General features: G+C 39.6%; 2 protein-coding genes across 4 annotated transcripts; one reads left to right on the forward strand and one right to left on the reverse strand.

The window, feature by feature from the left end:
* The first annotated feature begins 2,242 nt into the window (after positions 1-2,242).
* On the forward strand, positions 2,243-15,566 carry eps8l1a (EPS8 signaling adaptor L1a). Of its 3 annotated transcripts, none has more exons than XR_014601787.1 (16): positions 2,243-2,356; positions 3,699-3,819; positions 4,168-4,226; positions 5,919-6,054; positions 6,986-7,074; positions 7,334-7,408; positions 7,531-7,679; positions 8,035-8,161; positions 8,678-8,736; positions 9,040-9,142; positions 9,265-9,405; positions 9,923-10,037; positions 10,625-10,796; positions 10,967-11,099; positions 12,086-14,054; positions 14,087-15,566. XR_014601787.1 is itself a non-coding variant. In XM_084071547.1 (16 exons), exons 2-15 carry the CDS (start codon positions 3,699-3,701, stop codon positions 12,170-12,172), a joined length of 1,566 nt encoding a protein of 521 aa, XP_083927673.1. In that variant the 5' UTR covers positions 2,243-2,356; the 3' UTR covers positions 12,173-12,203; positions 12,595-15,566. The 3 variants fall into 3 exon arrangements, 2 of the variants coding, with proteins under 2 accessions (XP_083927673.1, XP_083927672.1); XM_084071547.1 differs by having other exon boundaries at positions 12,086-12,203; positions 12,595-15,566; XM_084071546.1 differs by having other exon boundaries at positions 12,086-15,566.
* On the reverse strand, positions 15,383-20,520 carry nme4 (NME/NM23 nucleoside diphosphate kinase 4). The gene is made up of 5 exons (XM_084071548.1): positions 20,349-20,520; positions 17,588-17,718; positions 17,091-17,192; positions 15,752-15,864; positions 15,383-15,508 (listed from the first exon to the last, which is right to left on the reverse strand). Exons 1-5 carry the CDS (start codon positions 20,497-20,499, stop codon positions 15,391-15,393), a joined length of 615 nt encoding a protein of 204 aa, XP_083927674.1. The 5' UTR covers positions 20,500-20,520; the 3' UTR covers positions 15,383-15,390.
* Between the last annotated feature and the right edge of the window lie 1,908 nt (positions 20,521-22,428).

The raw sequence follows: 22,428 nt of genomic DNA on the forward strand, positions 1-22,428 counted from the left end.
ACGGATGGATGCGACGCGTTCTTAGCTTTAGCTGTTCTTTTTGGCAAGCGATACCGACTATGAAGTATTATTAATAGTGTCTTACTCTTAAGGTAGGCTACACGTATTCTCTTAGCCTACTGCTTGTGCATCAAATGTAGCCTAATATATCAGAAACAGAAAAAGCCCGTGAGAGTTCAAACAGTTTGGAAGAATGAAAGCGGGTGACGCAAGCACACATATTATATTTAGGCTATATTTAGATGAGGGAAAATTGGAAATCATGCTATTCTATAGTCCAAACTTTGCCAGCATTCATCTCAACAGTTCATAGCAAGTCCAACAGAGGGCGCAGCTGTGCTACTATTAGTGGTGGAAAAAGTAGGCTACTCACATTTTGTAAAAGTATCAATACTGCAATGTAGAAATAGTCTGTATTACAGATACTCTGTATCTGAAAATACAGTATTGGTATCAAAATGTACTTACAGTACCAAAAGTAGAAAGTACTCATTATGCAGAATATCGCATATTTCACAAGCTTTCAACTGTATAAAACTGAAAGTGTAAAAATCTTTTGAAAATAGCAGATCTACAAGCTCACCCAGCTATTTTCAAATGGCCGAAATGTATAGGGCTGAAGTGGTTAATGTATATTTTGTAATAATCCAAATCTACAAAGTAACTAGTAACTTAAGTTTTCAAATAATTGTAGTGGAGTAGAAGGACTCTGAGATGTAGTGGAGTAGAAATAAAAGTACTGAAAATTGGAAATACTCAAGTAAAGTAAAAATACCTGAACATTTTACTTAAGTACAGTACTTGAGTAAATGTACTTAGTTACTTTCCACCACTGGCTATTACATACAAACCCAAGACAAACCAAAACTTTTCATTTGATCTGTGTTCCGAAAGGTGTTGCCTAATGCACATTTTGCATTGTGTTGACTGACTTTTATCAGAGATACAGTGTTGACCATCCACCTTGAATACACACTTACAGTAGATTATATTGCATAGCCAGCTGCCACCAATCTTCTTTCTTTTTTTTTGTCAGAATTTGAGTTGTAATTTTCAAATGGAAATCTCATGTGTAATTGTGGTATGGAATTAAGTATGGAGAGTGATGAACTGAAGCCTACAGTAGGCTATACATACTAGCAATGTGTCCCTGTCTCTGCATTGTATGCCAGGTCTTGTTATTAGTGTGTCAGTGTCACTATTAATTATCGATATTTCAGTGTGTGTGTGTGTGTGTGTGTGTGTGTGTGTGTGTGTGTGTGTGTGTGTGTGTGTGTGTGTGTGTGTGTGTGTGTGTGTGTGTGTGTGTGTGTGTGTGTGTGTGTATCTGCACTCATATAAATTACATGTTGCACAATTATTATTATTTGATTATTATTGTTTTTTTCCCTTTACCCTGAATATGAGGGTTTCTGTAGGGTGGAGATCCATGATCATAATATCTCCATCCACATTTTTCAATCTACTGTAATGTATAGAGCAACACCCTATCACAAACACTTATTCATAGCCTGTCATATGAAGCCTGCTTATCCAGAACCTATGAAGGTGGAAGGTGTTTAGAGGGAGACTGCCTTGCATTTCTGGAATGGCATCTGATACCAATCACATCATCCCCTTGGCAGAAGCCATGGGCTGTCATTTAGAGAAAATGTCTGTGTCACAGTGATGGAAGAAGTACTCACATGTTAAGTTTACTTAAGTAAAAGTATCAATACTGCAATGTAGTAGATATAGTCTGTTACAAGTAGAAGTCCAGTATTCAAAATGTACTTGAGTAAAAGTACAAAAGTATCGACATCAAAATATACTTAAAGTACCAAAAGTAAAAGTACTCATTGTGCGTCGCATCGCGACGCATTGTGAGCTTGTAGATCTGCTATTTTCAAAGGGTAAAAAAAAATATATATACGGCTGAAGTGGTTAGTGTGTTTTGTAATAATAATCAAAATCTACAAAGTAACAAGTACTAAAGTTCTCATACAATTGTAGTGGAGTAATAGTACAATATATTCCTCTGAGATGTAGTGGGGTAGAAGTAAAAGTATTGGCAATTGTAAATACTGAAGAAAGTGAAAATACCTCAAAATTGTACTTGAGTACATGCACTTTAGATACTTTACACCACTGCTGTGTCACAAGAGAAGGAAAGGCTCTTTATTGATGGAGAGAGAGGGAGGGTGAGATTGTGTCAGAGAGGGAGAGTGAGACTCGTTTTTCTCGTTCCTCCCTGCATATCTCTAGAAGGTGGGACGTAGTGGGGTAAACAGCTAAGCTCAATGCACATACAAGTCAATGAGCGGATTGGCGCCTTCTATTTGTGCTGTGGACTCAAACGCTCCAACAACGCTGAAAGGTACAGTGATGCAGTGCATGCTTTAACATTGTTTATTGCTTAACTAGACAGAAAGAGAGAGAGGGAGAATGATACACCTGTTGTATGTGTGCCAGACGTGTTTCCTGTCAGATATTGCTGAGTGAGGACAAACCACATTGTTGTTAACGCTTCTTCTATTCATCTAGTGTTACACCTCTCTTGTTTTGCTGCCTTAACAATAAGATTGTCTGAAGGTTTTTTTTCTACCATTTTGTAGTTAGTGAAGGATTACGTTTGTGAAGTTAGTAAAATCCTCAGTGTTCATTTAACTCTGAAAGTGTCAAAATGACCCAAATGGACCAGGTACATTTAGGTCAATATGTCATTTAACACTAGAACCTTATTGTCTCTATTTTGGGCATGTCATAGTGGGTGAATATTTGGAAAAAAAACAGCCGATCTACAAGCTCTCGGCTCATAGATTGGCCACTTTCAGCAAACAGATTAGGTGTAGAGGTTAAAAAGGAGGAGCACAAGTATAGGGCCCTGCCCGGTCAATGAAATATATAGGGTTTATGAGGGAAAGAAGAGCATAACGTGTTGGAGGCCCTCAAAAATCTGAACCTAGCTAGAGTACATACTGTGGTGTTGTGGAATTATGCAATTAATTAAATTTATTGTACTTGCTGGGGATACCTGCATACCAAGCATCTCTGTGACAGTGGTTTTTCCTGTACTGTATATATGTCACACACACACACACACACACACACACACACGCACACACACACGCACACACGCACGCACGCACGCACGCACGCATAGGATGTCAAGCCACATTCTTACCACCCACTGGGGGAATATGGCAGTATCGGCCTGTGATTTGTCGATGTTCTGGTCCTTTAAAGACAATTAAGTTGATATACTGCTAAGGTTTTGTTTTGTCTGCAGAGCAGGTTTTACCAGACATATCTTCATATTGCATGAATACATATCTAAATACTAAATATTGTAGGAAATGTTCTGTTCCTGTGTACAGTAGCAGTATATATACCATTGCGTCCAGTATACAGATTACTACACATATTAGGTTACCAAATAAGTTTGAATTGGCTGTACATGACAACAGCAACGTTCTGGGGTTGGTTCATCGTCAATATATGGTTTAATTTAGAATAACATTTTGATCATATGTCCCAAAAAAGATATCTACAGACCTCCTTAAAGTCAACAGTCATTATGACATGAAGTATTGTGACATTTACATCACATGTTTTCCCTCACGTTCCTCTGATTCTACAAATACGTACATGCTTTCTCTATTTTTATTTTCATCTGTCCAACCCCCCCCCCCCCCCCCACACACACACACACACAATAGATGTCTGCAAGCCCTCCTCCACCGGTTGCCAGGAAGCCTTCAGGTGTCCGGGTCATGATAGGTAATCCGGGTGAGGCGCTTCCTACTGGGAACGTGCCTGTCTATTCAAGCTTAAGAAAAGGTATGTCCGTGTGTGTGTGTGTGTGTGTGTGTGTGTGTGTGTGTGTGTGTGTGTGTGTGTGTGTGTGTGTGTGTGTGTGTGTGTGTGTGTGTGTGTGTGTGTGTGTGTGTGTGTGTGTGTGTGTGTGTGTGTGTGTGTGTGTGTGTGTGTGTGTGTGTGTGTGTGTGTGTGTGTGTGTGTGTGTGTGTGTGTGTGTGTGTGTGTGTGTGTGTGTGTGTGTGTGTGTGTGTGTGTGGTGTGTGTGTGAGAACTTGGACTGAAAAGAGTATAGTTGATGCAATGAATGATGTTAATTATGTAAATTGATTCAATTGAATATTCTTGGTTATTTTATTTTCTACCTTTCAGTGAATGGTGACAGTGGCGAGCTGAAACACACATCCACATTGAACGCAGAAAGAGAGGTGGTACGTATTTTTATGACACTGGTGCGCTGCATGTATGTGTATGTGCGCACGCATGGCCTCACGAAGCCAATCGTACAATCTTAAAAACATTTCCAAGTCAAAATGTATTAACTTGTGCTATATGCTTGATCTCATCAGCAGATGTATACAACAACATCTTCAGTATTAATATACTGCTCAAAGAAATGTAGGGAACACTTTGATCCCTTAATTATTTTGAGTTTTCATGAACTGTGTACATACTGCAAAAAATTGCAAAAAAACAAAAATTGCTGAAAAGAATTAAGGGATCAAAGTGTTCCCTTAATTATTTTGAGCAGTGTATTACTCTAAAAGGGTAGACTAGACGGCTCCATTTTATAATTAAAAGAACACTAGGATTTTAAAGAGGAGCTGTGATAACTAAGACCTCTTTTCCGAATTGAGTTATTCCATGCACTAAATACAGGAAATGCACTGGGAGCCTTTTGAAAAAATGAGAATGTATGGGTGCCAGAGTCTCAATGTGTATATAGGCCAATAGTATTACATGCTTGATGCAGTATTATACTGTGTATCCCCAATCCCCATAATAAACGAATCGCCCTGCTGAAATATGTTTAAAAAGATAGGTTTAAACACTGTAACATCATTCAACAAATGAACTCTTAAGAGTTTACAAATTGATCAATTACACTGATGATTTTATTGTGTAGTGTTTGGGGATGGCCATAGCTGAGTGGGTAGAGAGGCTGTCTGGGAATAGAAAGGTCACCGTTTGACCCTCAGCTCACCCAGTGAACGTGTCTTAACCCCCTAACACCTCACAAACGTTTTGTGCATAACAAACAGAAAGTCAAAATCTCAAGGCATAACTGTTTTTCATATCTGTGCAAAGTAGTCTATAACCTGTGCTATCACTGTGCATCTATTTTTGTATATTTGTACGTATATACGTATATTGCAATAATAATGTGTAGTTGCCACAACATATAAGAAGAGTCCACACACCAATTGCTGCTCCCAAATACGTTTAGTGGTAACGCTTGGCCTCCTTAGAGGCCAAGGAAAAACCTTTTCCCTGCATTTTTCACATCTACCATTTAAAGCGCCACCAGGAGGCTGACTTACAGTATGTAAAACAGATTTCTTTATATTACTCCTTCAGTTTTTATCCAAATTTCAGGCTAATCGGACGGTACACGTGATCTCTACAGTCATGTGATCAAGACGGACCTGTTTTTCATATTCCATCCTGATTGACTAAGACTGACAGCTAAAGTTTGCAGGAGTGGCCCGTTTTGAACAAAATGCCGCAAATCATGAACGCAGTGTCCGATTACGGTGAAACTTGGCACGCACATTCTACGTTGGCGCACTATGTTGTTCCTCAACGTAGTGCGCCACCCTTTTAACATTGCCCTATTATAGCCACCAGGAGGACATTTTTTGCTAAATTGTTTTTCTTTATATTACTCCTACAATTTTGTCCAAACATCACACAAATCGATACACATTATTTCTATAATAGTCAAGTGATCAAGACGGATCCATCCTATTCCATCCTGATTGGCGAATTTCGAACATTGCTGGCCCACAATAACCTACCTGACCTGGCGGAGACCTGTGCTCCGAGGAGCGCTTTTTCTTGTTTGTGATGAAAGTATCAGTGAACAGCACAACCTACAGTATCATTTGTAAATCCTACTCTAGGAACTCCTGAATCACTGTTTTGACGACATGGAGAGATTCATGGGCCGCCTGCAACAAACAGCCGAAGCTCAGGGTGTCCTCAACCAGAGGAACAAGAAGAGAAGCAGAAAAAGCAAGAAAAAACAGAGCCAGGATGGTAAGTGTCACTAATGTCTTTCAGGGTAATTTATGTTTAATTGCGTTCCGGTGCCATGTGCCAAAAAATGTGACACGGGGTGCAACCAAGGATAAATGAGCCATTAGGCTCTGCTGCCTGCTGATTACCCTCGCATAGGTTTACAGGTGTGACAGGTGTTGCTGTGGTTCTGTTCTTGTACAGGGTCAATTTCTTGGCAAGACATCAATCCAGTTACCCCCAAGAAACCAAAAACAAATTCTCAGCATTGCGAACATACATGTACTGTAATATAGGATCAACTATATCTTCCTATGCCACCCTGCTGGTGGGACTAGTATCTTTCAAGAGGACAGTAGCCTTATAAGGAAGGAAGGAACAGGTGCTTGAGGAGTTTCACTGTAATTTTACTCCATATACATATCTTCCATATGTACTGTAAGGACTATTCTAATAGATTGTTTTACATGGCATTAGATATCTCTACCGTATTTGGGGGCCCTCGACATAACATATTTGAGATGGCCTGGTTGGTTTGTGTGCGTGTGTGTGTGTGCGTGTGTGTGTGTGTGTGTGCGTGTGTGTGTGTGTGTGTGTGTGTGTGTGTGTGTGTGTGTGTGTGTGGGGTGTGTGTGTCTGTGTGTGTCTGTGTGTGTGTGTGTGTGTGTGTGTGTGTGTGTGTGTGTGTGTGTGTGTGTGTGTGTGTGTGTGTGTGTGTGTCTGTGTCTGTGTGTGTCTGTGTGTGTGTGTGTGTGTGTGTGTGTGTGTGTGTGTGTGTGTGTGTGTGTGTGTGTGTGTGTGTGTGTGAGAGAGTGAGAGTGAGTGAGTGAGTGAGTGAGTGAGTGAGACAACTACTACTTAATTCGGCTCACTTGCATTGCATTGTTTTAAATCATCAAAATCAAAGTTGCATTGATTATAACAATAGTGGTTCATCTTTCCTTTTATGCAGATGATTTGTTGATGCTGAAGGCAAGCCCTCCATCGCAGGAGGAATTTGTGGACATCTTTCAGAAAATGAAATACTCCCTCAGCCTTCTGGTGAGTTGAGATGAGTCACTCCTCAGAGATGACATTTATTTTTCTCCTACTGTCAATCAAATACAGGACATACAACTTAGCTTGCCAGGTTTTCTCCTCACTTTCTTTTTATTCTATTTTATGAAGGCAGCTGTACAGGAAATGCAAATTCTTTGTGTCTTTCAAGTAAATTAGGATCAAAACATTCATGAAAGATGAAAATTATGTTTTGCGGATTGTCTTTTCGTTTAGTTTCGTTTCATTTCTTGTTTTTTTTCAGGACCGTCTCAAGTCTTCCATTTCAGAGCCTAACTCACCAGAGTTGCTACATCATGTCTTTGTCCCTCTCGGACTGGTGAGTCTTAATGATTTCCTTTTGTCTAGTAGTCTGCTCGTCCGTGTCCCTCTCTGTCTCCCTGTACGACAGACACTGTCATACGACAAAGTATAAATAAAGCTCTACCATCCCATTCACAGTTGGTGAAAACGACAGGTGGACCAGAGCTGGGGGCAACAGTGGTTAGCCCGGCTCTGACCCAGGGTGCCGTGTCGCTGCTTCAGGAGCATTTGACCGAAGAAGAAAAGGAACTATGGACGTCCCTAGGGCCCAACTGGACTTTACATTGGTGTGTGTGCGCTGTGCGTGCATGCGTGCGTGCGTGCGTGTAAAACATCGAACTTTGATTAAGCTATAAGGTCGAATGGCAAAGTATATATCGATCATAAAACTGAGAGTAGGGCTAGTAGACTAATCAGGAGTAGTAGACTAATCAGATTTAGAAAGACAAAAATCTATTAGAATCGTTTCCTGTCTATTCGTTGATATACTATAAGAAAAAACGGTTATAAGCCAGTTGTTGGTTCTAAATATTGGTTTTGATATATCTCTGGATAATTGCCCAGCCCTACCTGAGAGTATCATTTGAGTGGATGGTAAAGGTTGGTGATTTCTCAATGCATCACTTCTGCTTTGTTTGCCAGCTCCCAGCTCAGTGTGTCTGTCCCTCCATACACACCCGTGTTCCTGGATGGGTGGCAGCCACAGGCCTCCAGCTCAGACCCCATTGAGTCACAGCACCAACAGGATGTCATTGATGGAAGCAGAGAGGTAATAGTACTGTACACAAAACATGCCCAACAACTATCTGACAAGAAAGATTACACATAATAATCATGTACGGATATCTCATTCTGATGTGTACTGTAGGTCAATATACCGTGATGGAAAGAAACTAAGTACCTTTACTCAACTAGCGTAATTAAGTACTTGTACTTTACTTGAGTGTTTCCATTTTTATTTTGCTACTTTTTACTTCTACTATATTTCGTAAATGATGTACTTTTTACTTCACTACTACTATTTATCTGACAGCTTTCAGATTATTAAACAAAATATAGCCAACTAATAAATGCTACACCTTTACCAGCTGAAAGTTCAACATTAAACTATGAACACATTAATGCATCAATATCTATAATCCAATGATATAATAAGTATATTTTGTAACAGAGTATTTCTACGCTGAAATATTACTAATTTAGTTTTACTTAAGTAAAAGGCATGAATACTTCTTCCACCACAGTCAGTATGTTGGCTAATCCAGCTGTGTGACTTCATCTGCAGGAAAACGCTCGACACGCTACAATGAGGCCTGTCTCCACGGTGCAGCCAACTGAAGAATTGTAAGTCAGAGACAGATAGTGAAACATAAGCGGCAGAAATAACAGGGGAGTTGGATTTTTTAACCACTTAAACCCTCTAAACTTTAGTAAACTGGACCTGAGTTAGAGAGATCTACAAGCTTCGTGAGCTTGTAAATCTTTTGTCCTATGTTCCTCCCCCCTATTTTAAGGGTTTGTAGCTCAAACAATTGTCAAGAATGTTATTTTTCAAATAGCAGATCTGCAGATCTTGTCATGTGACCCTGTGGTATGATGGTTAATGAAACTGTTTGAATGACATCATTCATCTTTGGTTTACCATAGCAATGGTCTACCACCAGAGGGCGAGAGACACTACTGTTGCAGTTATGACTTTGTGGCCAGGAACAGCAGTGAACTTTCAGTGCTGCAAGGAGAAACCCTGGAGGTATAAATCTCACTCATTCTCATAGCATATGTTATTAATAATATATATATATATTTTTGTTGACATAGTAAACTTTAACAAAACATAAAGTTAAAGTTTTTCACTTTATTCTTTTTTTGCAGGTAATTGAGTCATCAAAGCGCTGGTGGAAATGTCGGAATCGTTTTGACCAGATAGGCTTTGTTCCCCATAATATCCTGGAACCTTTGTCTGCTCTCAATAATGATGAAAGACACAGCCCGGTGGTGCGCAGAGAGTCCAAAGTAATGCCCACACACACACACACACACACACACACACACACACACACACACACACACACACACACACACACACACACACACACACACACAGTAACATCCTGTGTTAATTTAACCAAAATCTTTATTATCATTACAAAACATACATTATCTACTTATATACCCCCCCTATATACATTCCGGCCGATCTACAAGCTCACAATGCGACACATTGTGAGCTTGTAGATTTTCAAAACATTTGTATACATTTGAAAACTTGGGAAAGTTGGGAAATGGGACAGTCTGCATAATGAGTACTTTCTATTTTTGGTACTTTAAGTACATTTTGACACCAATTTTATATGTTTGTACTTTTAATCAAGTACATTTTGAATTCTGGACTTTTACTTGTAACAGAGTATTTCTACATTGCAGTATTGATACTTTTACTTAGGTATAAAATGTGAGTACCTTTTCCACCACTGGTTTTTGACATTAAACAGACATTCTAAAATATTAGTTTCCTGTCTATCCCCTACAGAAGGTGCCCCTTTCACCTCCATCCAGTATGTATTTCTCATTTGCGCCGGCAAGCCCAAATGACACCAGTCCTTCTACAGCACACCCTCCAACACTGCAGGGAGAAGGAGATCGAGGTAATAAACCCTTTTACTGTACATCTAACATACATAATATTGCAGTGGTTCCTCAACCTTTTTCATTTGATGGACCCCCAGTTTGATATGCATTTAGGCCACAGACCCCGATTTCATAGTTTTTCTTAATGTCTGGGACCCCAATCTACACCTCAGTGTTCATTTTAAATAGGGACCATCAGGGGAGTCCCCACATGATTTGGGGGGGGTGCCCAGATGATAGTGAAGTGACAATTTAAGGACTTTGAAGGCCTTTTAATACCTAAAAAAAAGAAGAAAAATAAAAAAGTCCATTGCTGTGTTAAAAGTAATCAGCAAACTATAAGAACTGGTCAAACATTGGCCAAATTGTCAAATAATATAAGAAAGAGTCAACATCTTTTTAAATAGCCGATCAGCTAGTTTCACAATATTTATCTGTGGAACTGAGTCAAACAAAATGTGATGCCTCAACTCCTACAATTCCGAGTGCTTAGGGTGGGGGTCGCCAGTTCACATGATTATTTTGGGGGGTCGCGACCTGAAAAGGTTGAGAACCACTGTTCTAAATGGCTGCCTACTGATACCATGTTTCCTTTTGTGCACAGTCCTCATGAATGATGTGAATGACGAGCTTCAGCACCGGCTGGCCAACGGGAAGTCAGGCTCAAACCGTCCTCTGGTCATACCGCGTACATCTGACACGTCTGCCCCGCTGGACTACCACTCCCCCCCTGCCGAGGTGGCTGCCTGGCTCAGTGGCAAAGGCTTCAGTGAGGAGTGAGTTTACTGCTGTTTACTTAAAAACACTTCAACCCTTTAGTCTTAGTGAAACGGACCTCGGTTGTAACTGTATTTGGACTGTTTTCTTTTCTTGTCCACATTAAATCTCTTTGCCAAAAATCGATTCATCCTGAGCATGTCATTTTTCTTCTTGTCTCCTCTGTTAGGACAATTCAGGTTCTTGGTATTTTAAGCGCTGCACAGCTTTTCTCTCTGAATAAAGAGGAGCTCCGCACAGTCTCACCAGAAGAGGGTGCCAGAGTCTACAGTCAGATCATGGTACAGAAGGCCCTACTTGAGGTAATGATTAATTGCATAATTTATGGCATAATTACCCTGATATCATTCTATGGTGCAGATAAAATGCAATGGGTCGGTGGTTCCAATCACGCAGGCAGTAGCTGATATTCTCAATATAGTCTTGCTCTGTGAGACATACAGTACATATTGTACCTTGGGGTGTGTTTGTAAACTGCAGTGCAATGTAGGGTCATCATTATTTAGCTGAATGTTGGATTTGGTTTGCAATGAAGAGCACAGGATATTACTACAAATCAGCGTGAACTGAAAATTGTGTGTGCCTGGGTGGTGTAAAGCATTGTTTTTTAAAGTGAGGTCTAGGGACCCCAGGGGTCATTGGGGGGTTCTAGGTGTCCCCAGCAATATTTAATATTTCGGCTATTTAAAAATAGCCAATCTACAAGCTTTCATCAGGTCGCATTGTGACATGTTGTGAGCTTGTGGATCTGCTATTTTAAAAACATTTTGAAAACTCTTGACAAATCTTCTTTCATGGGGTCCCTGGCACAAAATCTTTTCAGATGGAGGTCCGTGGCCAAATACATATCAATTTGAGGGTGAAAATGTCACTTGAAAATGCCACCACCACTGCGACCCTAGTTCAACAGGTGGGAAGCCAGTGAAGGACCATGTCCTTGTCACTGCATTAGTGACCCTTGCTGGTTGGTGGGGGGGGGGGGGGCACCTGTTCGAGGGGAGGGGATCTGGGGGTGGCAGTGTGAACCTCTATGTCTATGCGTTACTTTCTCCTGGTGAAACTCATCACTGTCAGGTGAAAAGTAGTGTCTGGCTACTCCATGTGAATCAGAGGAGGCATGTGATTGTCTTCTACACCCTTCCAAGGTTAACAGTGGGGGATGTCAGTGACAGTAATGAAAATGGGGGGGGGGGGGGGGGGGATTCAAAGTACCATGATTGTGAATTATGGTAAATCCAACCATGTGGATCACGTTTCAGCTCAATTATCCTCTCCTTGTCTTTTTCAGGATGTGCACAAAGCCACAGAACTGGAAGCGGTGATGGAGAAGCAAAAACTGAAGGTGGACGTGAAGTCACAGGGTGGAACGCTGTGACACACCAACAATATCCCCCAGCCACCATGCTGTGAGTGACATCATCAATATCACCGTCCCACCAGGTGGAATGCTGTGACACCAACAATATCACTGGCCCCCAGACCCACCAGTTCAAATGTGGCACCAGAGAACAAAGGACACAGTTGTAGTTATTGTTGACAAAGTTGTGACACTTCCCTACAGACATTAGTATTTACATAATTATCATGATCTAGGGGTTTCAATGTCTTTATCACGCATGCAGGTATACTGTTGAAATGCTGCGGATTCTCTGACGATAGCATGCACACTTTGCTTAAAGTTATGCACATCTTGCAATACTTTTCATAGAAAATGTTTTTTTTTTGTTTTAAGACTGAGGATGTGTGATCCTTTGTTCTATCTGTTTACTAAAGTCAAGATGATTTGTTTCCCTATAGCCTTCACAGTGAAGAGGTTATGTGAGTTGTTCAGATAAGTATCACTTTTAGACTTAGGTCATCTTTGAAACACAAACATTACAAAACTCCTTCAAGCCTTCTCACGGCGGTTATTTATAAAGTGGCAAAAAGAACTGGCACAGTGACAATTCATTTAGATTAGATAAGATTATATTAGATTTATTGATCACACAGGGGTAAATTCTGTCCAAGATACAAAAGGTCAGTAGACAGACAGAAGGATCTGATTATCATGCACAATAAGTATGCAGTCAAAACATCCAATCAGTGTTTACTATATGATTTATTTACATTAGCAGATACTTTGATCCAGAACGACAAGGTGCAAGGTCAAGGTAAATGCCACCAAGGTTTCATAAACATCAACAGTACATGATCAAGAAATTGTTTATATACAGTACATATTCATGTAATTATTAGTTACATTATACTGTGCATAGTCATGTCTAGTGCAAAATTCCCATAAACAAACACACACACACACACACACACACACACACACACACACACACACACACACACACACACACACACACACACACACACACACACACACACACACACGTGGGAGGCAACAGCTCATGAGACTAGGTTGTCAAAGTAAACTAATTTAATGGCGATGAACTCACTGCTAATCGCAATTCATTCTTTTAATCATGATTATTCGCATATTTATTTATTTTTGCCATTTGGCCTGAAGACCATAGTTTAGGACACAGCCCTCTATGTCCGTGAACATGCTCATTATGTGTTGGGTCATTGTAGATGTTACAGTACCATTACAACAACTCATTAGGGCCTACATTTATCATTTCTTTAGCTACTTTCAAAAGGTAGCTAAATGAGAGTGTTTATGTAAAAAAAAAAGGGATAAGTTTGTGAACCTTTATAAGCATAAAGGTGGACACTGCAGTACTCATATTACTAAGTAAATTTAGCAGATCATTATACCTATCGGCTACAGCCTGTTTTTATGCTAATGCAATACCATTTGAGGGTTTCTTTCTGGACAATATTTGTCCTTGTTTTGGGTTGTTAATTGATTTCCAATTTAAATAAACATACATTTACATAAAGCCAGTATATTTGTCCACTCCCATGTTAATAAGATAGTGCATTTTATATTAGAGACACAGCTCTAATATGTTCAACCACTGTCTGTGAATACATTTGACCGTTTTCATGCAAATTAATCCTTCACTGAGATTAATTAGGGGTTGTGCCAAGCAGTGGTCAAACTGATTAATAAATGTCTTAACTGTGCCAGTAGGCCTACTGTACCTATACATTGGAGTCAGATTACTAGTGGAGGTGCAGAAAGAGACACTGAAGCTGCAGTTGCAGGTGTAGGAGGGTGCATGTACTTCATGCACGCTAGTCAGGAATTCAGGAAAGCGAGACAAAGCAATGTGGCTCGGTTTGAGCCAGTGGTTATCAAAGTGAGGTCCAGGGACCCCCAGGGGTCCTTTAGGGGGATCCAGGGCATCCCGAACTACATGATTACATAGGAACCAAATGGACAGATCTGTAACCCCAATACCTATACAAATGGAACCAAATGGACCCATTTGTAGACTATGAGTTATGGGGGCCGTGGTCATACTAAACTGGGCGTCCTTGAAATTAAAACGTTTGAGAACCACTGGCTTAAGCAGCATGGCTGTGTGGACATCAGTTGATTCTCAATCAACCTATTTGAGTGCAGGTGTATCCCCTATGCACCAGACAGCTGGGCCTTTTAACATCATTTTCAAATTGATCAATGGGGTAAAACAAAATAATTACTAAATTGCATGATAGTATTGTTAAATATTACAACCTAGGCTTTAATTATCAGTATGTTTGCATTCATATATATATTGTTTAAATATTTGCACATTACACATGTACTGTCATATCTCTGAATGACTAGTACATTGTAAATGTTGGGATGAATGAATCTACATAGGATGTTCCCAGCATTTTAACCATGCACTGAAATACTGCAATCTTTAAAATGGCCTTTATTGCACAGTTAGAAATTCAGCTGCATATTATTTACATACAGTATCTGTACATATTATGTCTATTAAAAAAGCACAAGCTTATCACTCCAACCCCTTTCAAATATTTTACACATATATTAATCATATATCATTGTTCACATTAAGTTTATCTTTGTCACATTGTCCATTTTTAAGAGTGTATGATGATTAATAAATAAATACAGATTATTATATTTAGGTGAACAATTGACTCAAAACTGAATACATTTGGCAGCAGGTCATTTAGAACACATGTAAACTTTTGAGTTTCAGTCATCACAATTAACATACATTAAAATGATCTTAGTGCAAAATACATACATTCTCAAGAGTTCATAGTTGCAGTAATATCCTCAGTGTTAATTTATCCCTTTGCAACTCAGACCCTTACGGGTCTATTTGGTTATATTACCATTTTTTACACAGAGTTACGCTAAATGAACACTCAGGATTTTACTGTGTGAAACTGTATAACAATGATTGTATCATTTAAGTGGTTAATGCTTTGGTAAGACTGTGAGCTGCAGCAGTGGTTCTCAAAGTGGGGTCCACAAACCCTCAGGATTCCTCGAGGGGGTTCCAAACCTGTAAGGGTCCATTTAGTTCAAATGAACTCCTGAGAGAGTTATGGGGGTCCTTGAAATGACAAAAGTTGGAGAACCACTGAGCTACAGTATTTCAAGTACAATTACATAGTGAAAACAGAGAGATTTAAACAGCAGGAGCAGTGCAATCAGTCCTGTGGTCTTCTTCACACCTGGATGTTGTTCTTTTGGCAGGAGTCCCACGTCACTAGCTCATTTCCTTGAAACCACAGCTGGATCTCCCTCTGAGCGCTCTCCAGTGAATCGCTGGCATGGACCACATTCCTTAAAAACACAAACACACATAAACATAAATGACAACAATCAAGACTTGTATTTTTCACCATATTACAATTTGTCTTTCTCATAATAGAATATCTTATATTGTGTCCGTCCATCTGTCTGTCTGTCTGTCTGCCTGCCTGCCTGCCTGCCTGTCTATCGTTTTTCAACAACAACTAAATTATATTATTTGCATGTAGAAATCAGAATGAGTGCCCTGCCCAGTCTTTACAGTGAATACATTACCTGCCAACATGAACACTGAAATCGCCTCTGATTGTCCCTGCTGGCGCTTCAGCTGGATTAGTAGGTCCCACCATTAAACGAGATGTCTGGACAACATTGTTCCCTTCCCACACCTAGGAAGGGAGAAAATACGGAAAGATCCTTTCAAACCTCGATGCCTGAAGAATGTAAAACGACAAAAAGCTTGCAATACATTATGGATAATTGCACATGAATGTGCGGTTGCTGCTGTCTTTTGTTAAACCGTGACACTTTGTAATGTTGTAGTAAATTATTATGCTTTGCATCAAATGACTCAAAGCCAGAGTGTACATTTTTATGTGTGTATGAGAAATTTGTGGATGTGCAATCATTCTTAATGAACATAGTAGACAACTGAAGCAATAAACTCCTCACTGCATATTATATTGACAGAGAAATCAGAGTTCTCAACCGATATATCTACAGTGTAGACTGGGCCAATATATTGACATTATTTGACTTTTTTTTTACAACAACGGTATCTGCAATTATGCAGACGATTTGTCTCGATTATTTACCAGTTTCAACCTAGCATCCCTTTTTTGTAGCCTGGTAAACCCCCCTCCCTCCGGAAATCTCATTTGCATTTGATTTCAGGAAGGAGGTCTGGGATTGCGCAGGGAGTAAAGCTGCCCGAACACTGCATGTTCGAACCAATCAGCGGCTGCTAGGGGCGGGATCATCCAATCACCTGCCTAGTAGCTTGAAAAAAAGAAAAAACGTCTGTCATCGATTCTGCGACCGGAGTCTCAGATGGAAGTAGGCTGTGAAACAAATGTGTGTCGCAAGCTTCTTCCATTTGACGGTGTCAGGTTACCTTTTTTGGGGCAAACATTCAAAAGTTTTCTAAAATAGCAGATCTACAAGCTCACAGTCGCACAGTGTTGTGAGCTTGCAGATCTGCTATTTTTTAACATTTTTGAATAGGGCTTAAGTGGTTAAATAAAATAATGTCCAGTTTATGTGTGTATTTACTTGTTAAATGTTCTCCAACAGAAACTTTAATAAAAATCTAATTTTATTAGAAAGTTTTGCCCTTTGTGACAAAATACCACTCAAAACAATTGTAATCAGTGGTCTAGTAGTACTCTGGCATCGGTAAAGCTCTAGTTCAAGAGCTAGGAGACCAAACCACAACACCACTATATGAATGCATAAATCCACCTGCGCCTGCTCATTCCAACAGTGTCATTCTTTAAAGCGATACATATGCATACATGTGCAATGCAGGTGCTCCGTGTGCAATGTAGGCTGTTATGTAGAAGCTGCCCCAAGAACAAAAAACTAAAAAAAGAATACATAAAAAACAAGCCCTCACCATAACAACCACTGGACCAGAGGTCATGTACTTCAGAAGAATGGGATAGAAGGGCTTCCCTGTCAGCTCACGGTAATGCTCAGAGAGAAGCTCCTCAGGAACCTGTAAGCATTGAGTTAGTTCAGCCCATGAATAGATGTTGCCTGATAGACATAAAGCTTAGAACAGCGATTCCCAACCATGTAGGCTGGGGTCCACTGGTGGGGCGAAAGGTCCCAAATAATTGGGAAAAAAGAAATACGATTTTTGTGATGAAATAACATTAATATTACAAATATGAATGTAAAGAAATGTCATGTTATTGTTTCTTTTGAGGTTGTAGATCTTCTACTTTTGCTATTTTTGAATTTGAATCCTGAAAAGTAACAGTTTTGGACATAATGAGGTTTCCATCCGACAGAGACGATGTGAGAAACGCAGGAATAAAAAAAAAGGTCCAAGCATGTTTTTTTTCCAAACTTCAAATAACTTAAAGCGTTTTCAGACACTCTTATTACCTGCAACATTTTCAAGCCCACCAGCTTGAAGCCCCTTTGCTCAAATCGTTGAATAATTTGTCCAATAAGGCATCGCTGGACTCCATCAGGCTTCACTGCAACTAGAGTCCGCTCGTTTACATCAGCAACACCTAGTGGGACACAACATGCATTTATTACATAAAGAATGTCTCTGCCATGTTAACCACTTAATACTCTGTTGACGGAGTACCCCAGGGGTCTATACTAAGCCCGAGTCTCTTTTCCTTCTACACCAAATCTCTCTCTCTCTCTCACACACACACACACACACACACACACACACACACACACACACACACACACACACACACACACACACACACACACACACACACACACACACACACACACACACACACACACACACACACACACACACACACACACACACACACACACAGCTAATAGAAGGCTGTAGATGATCAATTACTCTGATATTATAGGCCAACATGTGACTAGTGCATGTAGGCTAGGATCTATCGTTTGTGCCAATAACAAAACATGTGTAGTAGGTCCCGGCTATTATGTGCTGGGCTCTACTAGACAGGCTCCACCACTCGGAGTGCTGATAAGCAGAGTTTTATTGCCCCTATGAATAACAGGGTGCAAAGTTGCAGGACAGCGTAGGCCTATAGTCTGTTTAGATCCCATAGCTCGGAGAAAAGGATCAACTTGTAAAGGAAACCGACAGACAAATGAAAGCACAATGTTGATAAGATAGATAACCTACTTTAACATTTGGAGGAAACCACACGTACTGTCCTAATTTGCAGTGTAAATATGAACTAAAACAAGGTGGTCGCTTGACAACCTAGTAGCCATATAGCTCAGCCGGCTCCAGACATAGGCTACAGTATAGGGATATATACATATAGGAGCACAATAAATTACATAATACAGTATGGCACTGGCAGTAAAGCAACCATTCCAAACTAGTAAAAAGCTAACATTGGCTCAAACGGACACATGCCATCAGGTTACCATGGTCATGGTGATATAAATGAGGACAATGACAATCTCTAAGTAGACCAGTGAATGTATTTAATTCATTGAAACATGCAGTGGCGTAAAGTAACTAAGTGTATTTACTTGTGTACTGTACACAGTACTTCTGCACTTAAGAACAATTGTTCTTAAACGTATTTTTACTTTACTGGAGTATTTCCAATTTTCAGTAGGCTACTTTTACTTCAACTCCACTACATCTCAAAGGCAAATAGTGTACTATAACTCCATTACAATTATTTGAAAGCTTTAGCTACTATAGTTACTTTGTAGATTTTTATTATAATTACAAAGCATACACTACCCATTTCAGCACTATATACAACTATTTTGGCCATTTGAAAATGGTAAATCTGCTATTTTCAAAAGATTTTTATACGTTTGAAAACTTGAAATGGGACATTCTGCATAATAATACTTTTACTTTTGGTACTTTAAGTACATTTTGATGCCAATACTTTTATACTTTTACTCAAGTAAATTTTGAATTCCAGACTTTTACTTGTAACAGAGTATTTCTACATAGCAGTAATGATAATTTTACTCAAGTAAAAAATGTGAGTACCTTTATAGACCAATTATTTGTTTACTAACATTGAGCCTGGACGCACAGGTGATTGTTTCACGCAATCAATTCCCAACCTGTTTCGGGGTGCACTGGTTTCAGCACACCCCAACCCCCTCTTGTGTGTGTTGGCTAGTGAGACGCGTCCTAACGAGACCTGATATAATGGGTTTCGTTGCGCGCATACTGGCTGCACGCAGCCAGTATGACGTCGTCTGTTAAGGGGTCTTAACGTTATAGGGGTGAATGTTGCGCCCCCTACAGGCGAGGCACAAGCTCAACGTGTTTCCCAAGTCACGGGAGGCCAATTATGAAGTGATTTGTCAGAGGAGTAAAATACTTTTTACAGCTTCATGATGCACATCTGCAGCCTATCTGTGTTACATGTTGCTGTATACAGTGGTGTAAACTTAACTAAGTACATTTACTCAAGTATTTTCTTACTTTACTGGAGTATTTCCAATTTTCTGTAGGCCTACTTTTACCCCTCAGAGGCAAATATTATACTTTTACTCCACTACATAGTAGGCCTAGCACAAAGAAAACACCAATTAGGAGACATGAAGACGTTGAAGCCAACAGACAAACCGCTAACCTAGATGTGACCTTTTACAATATATAGAGTCCCTTGTCAAAATGTGTGTTACTGTTCTGTGTTGGGAAATTTGTTCCATCACGTTTCAAATAGCCTATCAATAAACAGTGGTGTAAAGTAACTGAGTGCATTTACTCAAGTACTTAAGTACAATTTTGAGATTTTTTTTGTACTTTAGTCAAAGTTTAGTGGAGTATTTCCAATTTTAAGTAGGCTACCTTTACTTCTACTCCACTACATCTCAGATACTGTACTTTTTACTCCACTACAATTATTTGTATAAATGAGTACTTTTACTTGTGGTACTTTAAGTATATTTTGATGCCAACAATACTTTTGTAATGTACATTTTGAATTCCGGACTTGTACTTGTAACAGAGAATTGCAGTATCGATACTTTTACTTAAAGTAAAACAATGTCTACTTTTCCCACCACTGATTTATTTTCAGAACGCTTGAGTTGAAGGTGGGTCGAGCACCGCGCGAAGCTTTGAAAGAAGAAATGCACAATAAAATAAATAGAGATCAGAGCATAACTACATTGATTGATTGAAGGAGGGTTTGCCTATACTTACTTGACTTGGTCCTGTGTACAACAGACCTGTGTCCAGCCAACAGGTTAGAACCAAACCTGGACGCTAAACTCTTTCTGGCTTCTTGACTTCCTAGAAAACACTGACCGTGTTGAAACATGCTCTTAAAGACACACCGCTGCAGGAACACCATGATGTCTAGCTCTAGTTCCACTGATGTGTCCGACTGTCACTTTCTGTCTGTCGGAGATATGATGTTCGAACTCCTCACAGGCTGCTCTATTTTGTGAAACAAAAATCACGAGTCCCACCCATAGAGTAAAAGGTCCCACCCGCGCGTGTGTGTGTGTGTGTGTGTGTGTGTGTGTGTGTGTGTGTGTGAAGTCCAAACTAGGGAGGATAGGACAGTCTAACTCCAGTAATGCAGAGACCACGACCTGATCACGTTTATCTAATCACCTCACAAAATCACACAATGTTCAGCAGACAGCAGTAAAAAAAAAAAAAGGAAAAGAAAAAATAATTACCCTTTAATTTATAGTGAACTTCGTTTTGGTTAAACTGTTAGTTTGTTGTTTTTTTATTTATTAAAAAAAATTATTTATTATTAAAACAATTACTTTGCAAATGGTTGGTAAATAATTTGAATCAAGCCACTAACAGATGCTGTCCTGAATTCTCATCAGGTGATGTGGCACACATGTACAAACCTGACCTGCTGTTGCTTAATTCAAATAGTGCCCCAACCCCAAACACAACAAAACGTCATTATTGACGCATTGATTGCATAAGAGGAGCTTGGTACCAAAGTGGTTGGTAAAGCAAAACAAAAAAAATACATTTAACAATCTATCTTTTTTAGGAGTGAGAAAATGCTTGAACATAAGATGCCCATAAATACAAGGTGTAGGCCTGTGCAAATGCATTATATCAGTGGTTCTAAAAGTTTTTCATGTCAAGGACCCCCAAATGAATGTACCTGTATTAGGCGAACCTCCATCTGAAAATATTTTGTGCCAGGGACCCCCATACAGGATTTCTGTAGTCAAAATGTTTCAAAAAATATATATCCCCCCCCCCAAGCAGATCTACAAGCTTGTACATTGACTGTGAGCTTGCCTTGTAGATAATCGGCTAGTTTCATAAATAGCCGATGTATCTAGGGTTACAGTGTTTAAACTAATTTTGATGCCAATTCTGTTGGGGACCCCTGGAACCCCCTCACAGACCCCTGTTTGAGAACCACTGCGTTATAGATTCTATTTAGGAAAAAAGAAAGCAAATAACAGCACATATAAACAGAGTGTATAACAATTGCCCATGACACGTTTCCTCCCCTCTGGAAGATCCAATATATAGTCAGTCAACAAAGAGGAGTGGGTCATGTACCTGAAAGGAACGCCAACACTAGAGTCAACATCAATAAACAAACACCATCAGCCTCCACTTGCATTTTAGAAATACTGTTATAGGACAAAACTTTCCACTCTCTACATGAGTGAAAAGATTTGTTAGGATTTGTATTCTCTGAATTTGCTGGCACACAAACTAATAATCAATCTGTGGACTTAATCATATCTTTAGAGGAATAAAACATTCACTTTTTTAAAACCATGTTATTCCTATGGTAAACATGTACAATCAATATTTGCAAAAAATGTAAACCAACATAAACCTCTCACTCCTGCGGCTGGATAATGAATGGAAGACTGATTTGGTGGACCCACAGAATGTTTTTGCTAAATGCTATGCTCACTGCTATAACAGTGCACAAAAGATGTGCCGCTAAGCAGAACATATTTTACCATTCTTTTTTAATGTAGCATATCCATGACTTTACACCTTGTTCATAGCATGAAAGCCTATAAGTTTCTAGCTTTGGGATAAAGTTATTGACATTCACAGAAATAGAAAATGTGATTTCATTCAAGTTAAATATTGCTCATGTTAAACACATTATTCACCATTTTGTTGAGTTCCAAATTGTGTTAATGTGGCCATTATGACTATAACGGAATGGGTAGAGGGGCCGTCTGGGAAACAGAAGGTCCGCTATGTGTCGAAGTGTCCCCGACCAAGACACTTGGTCGGGGACACTTTACCCCCCGAGCACTCATCATAA

This window comes from Gymnoscopelus microlampas (genome assembly GCF_963454915.1).
Source record: "Gymnoscopelus microlampas genome assembly, chromosome: 11".
Taxonomy (NCBI): Eukaryota; Metazoa; Chordata; class Actinopteri; order Myctophiformes; family Myctophidae; genus Gymnoscopelus; species Gymnoscopelus microlampas.

What these genes read in the sequence shown, in the direction of transcription:
- eps8l1a (XM_084071546.1), top strand. Translation starts at nt 3,699, where the DNA reads ATGTCTGCAAGCCCTCCTCCACCGGTTGCCAGGAAGCCTTCAGGTGTC. An exon ending in TCATTGATGGAAGCAGAGAG is followed by an intron (nt 8,162 to 8,677) that starts GTAATAGTACTG and finishes CTTCATCTGCAG; the next exon opens with GAAAACGCTCGACACGCTAC. An exon ending in GTGCAGCCAACTGAAGAATT is followed by an intron (nt 8,737 to 9,039) that starts GTAAGTCAGAGA and finishes GGTTTACCATAG; the next exon opens with CAATGGTCTACCACCAGAGG.
- nme4 (XM_084071548.1), bottom strand. Translation starts at nt 20,499, where the DNA reads ATGGTGTTCCTGCAGCGGTGTGTCTTTAAGAGCATGTTTCAACACGGT. An exon ending in TGGGCTTGAAAATGTTGCAG is followed by an intron (nt 17,193 to 17,587) that starts GTAATAAGAGTG and finishes CAATGCTTACAG; the next exon opens with GTTCCTGAGGAGCTTCTCTC. An exon ending in CTGGTCCAGTGGTTGTTATG is followed by an intron (nt 15,865 to 17,090) that starts GTGAGGGCTTGT and finishes CTCCCTTCCTAG; the next exon opens with GTGTGGGAAGGGAACAATGT.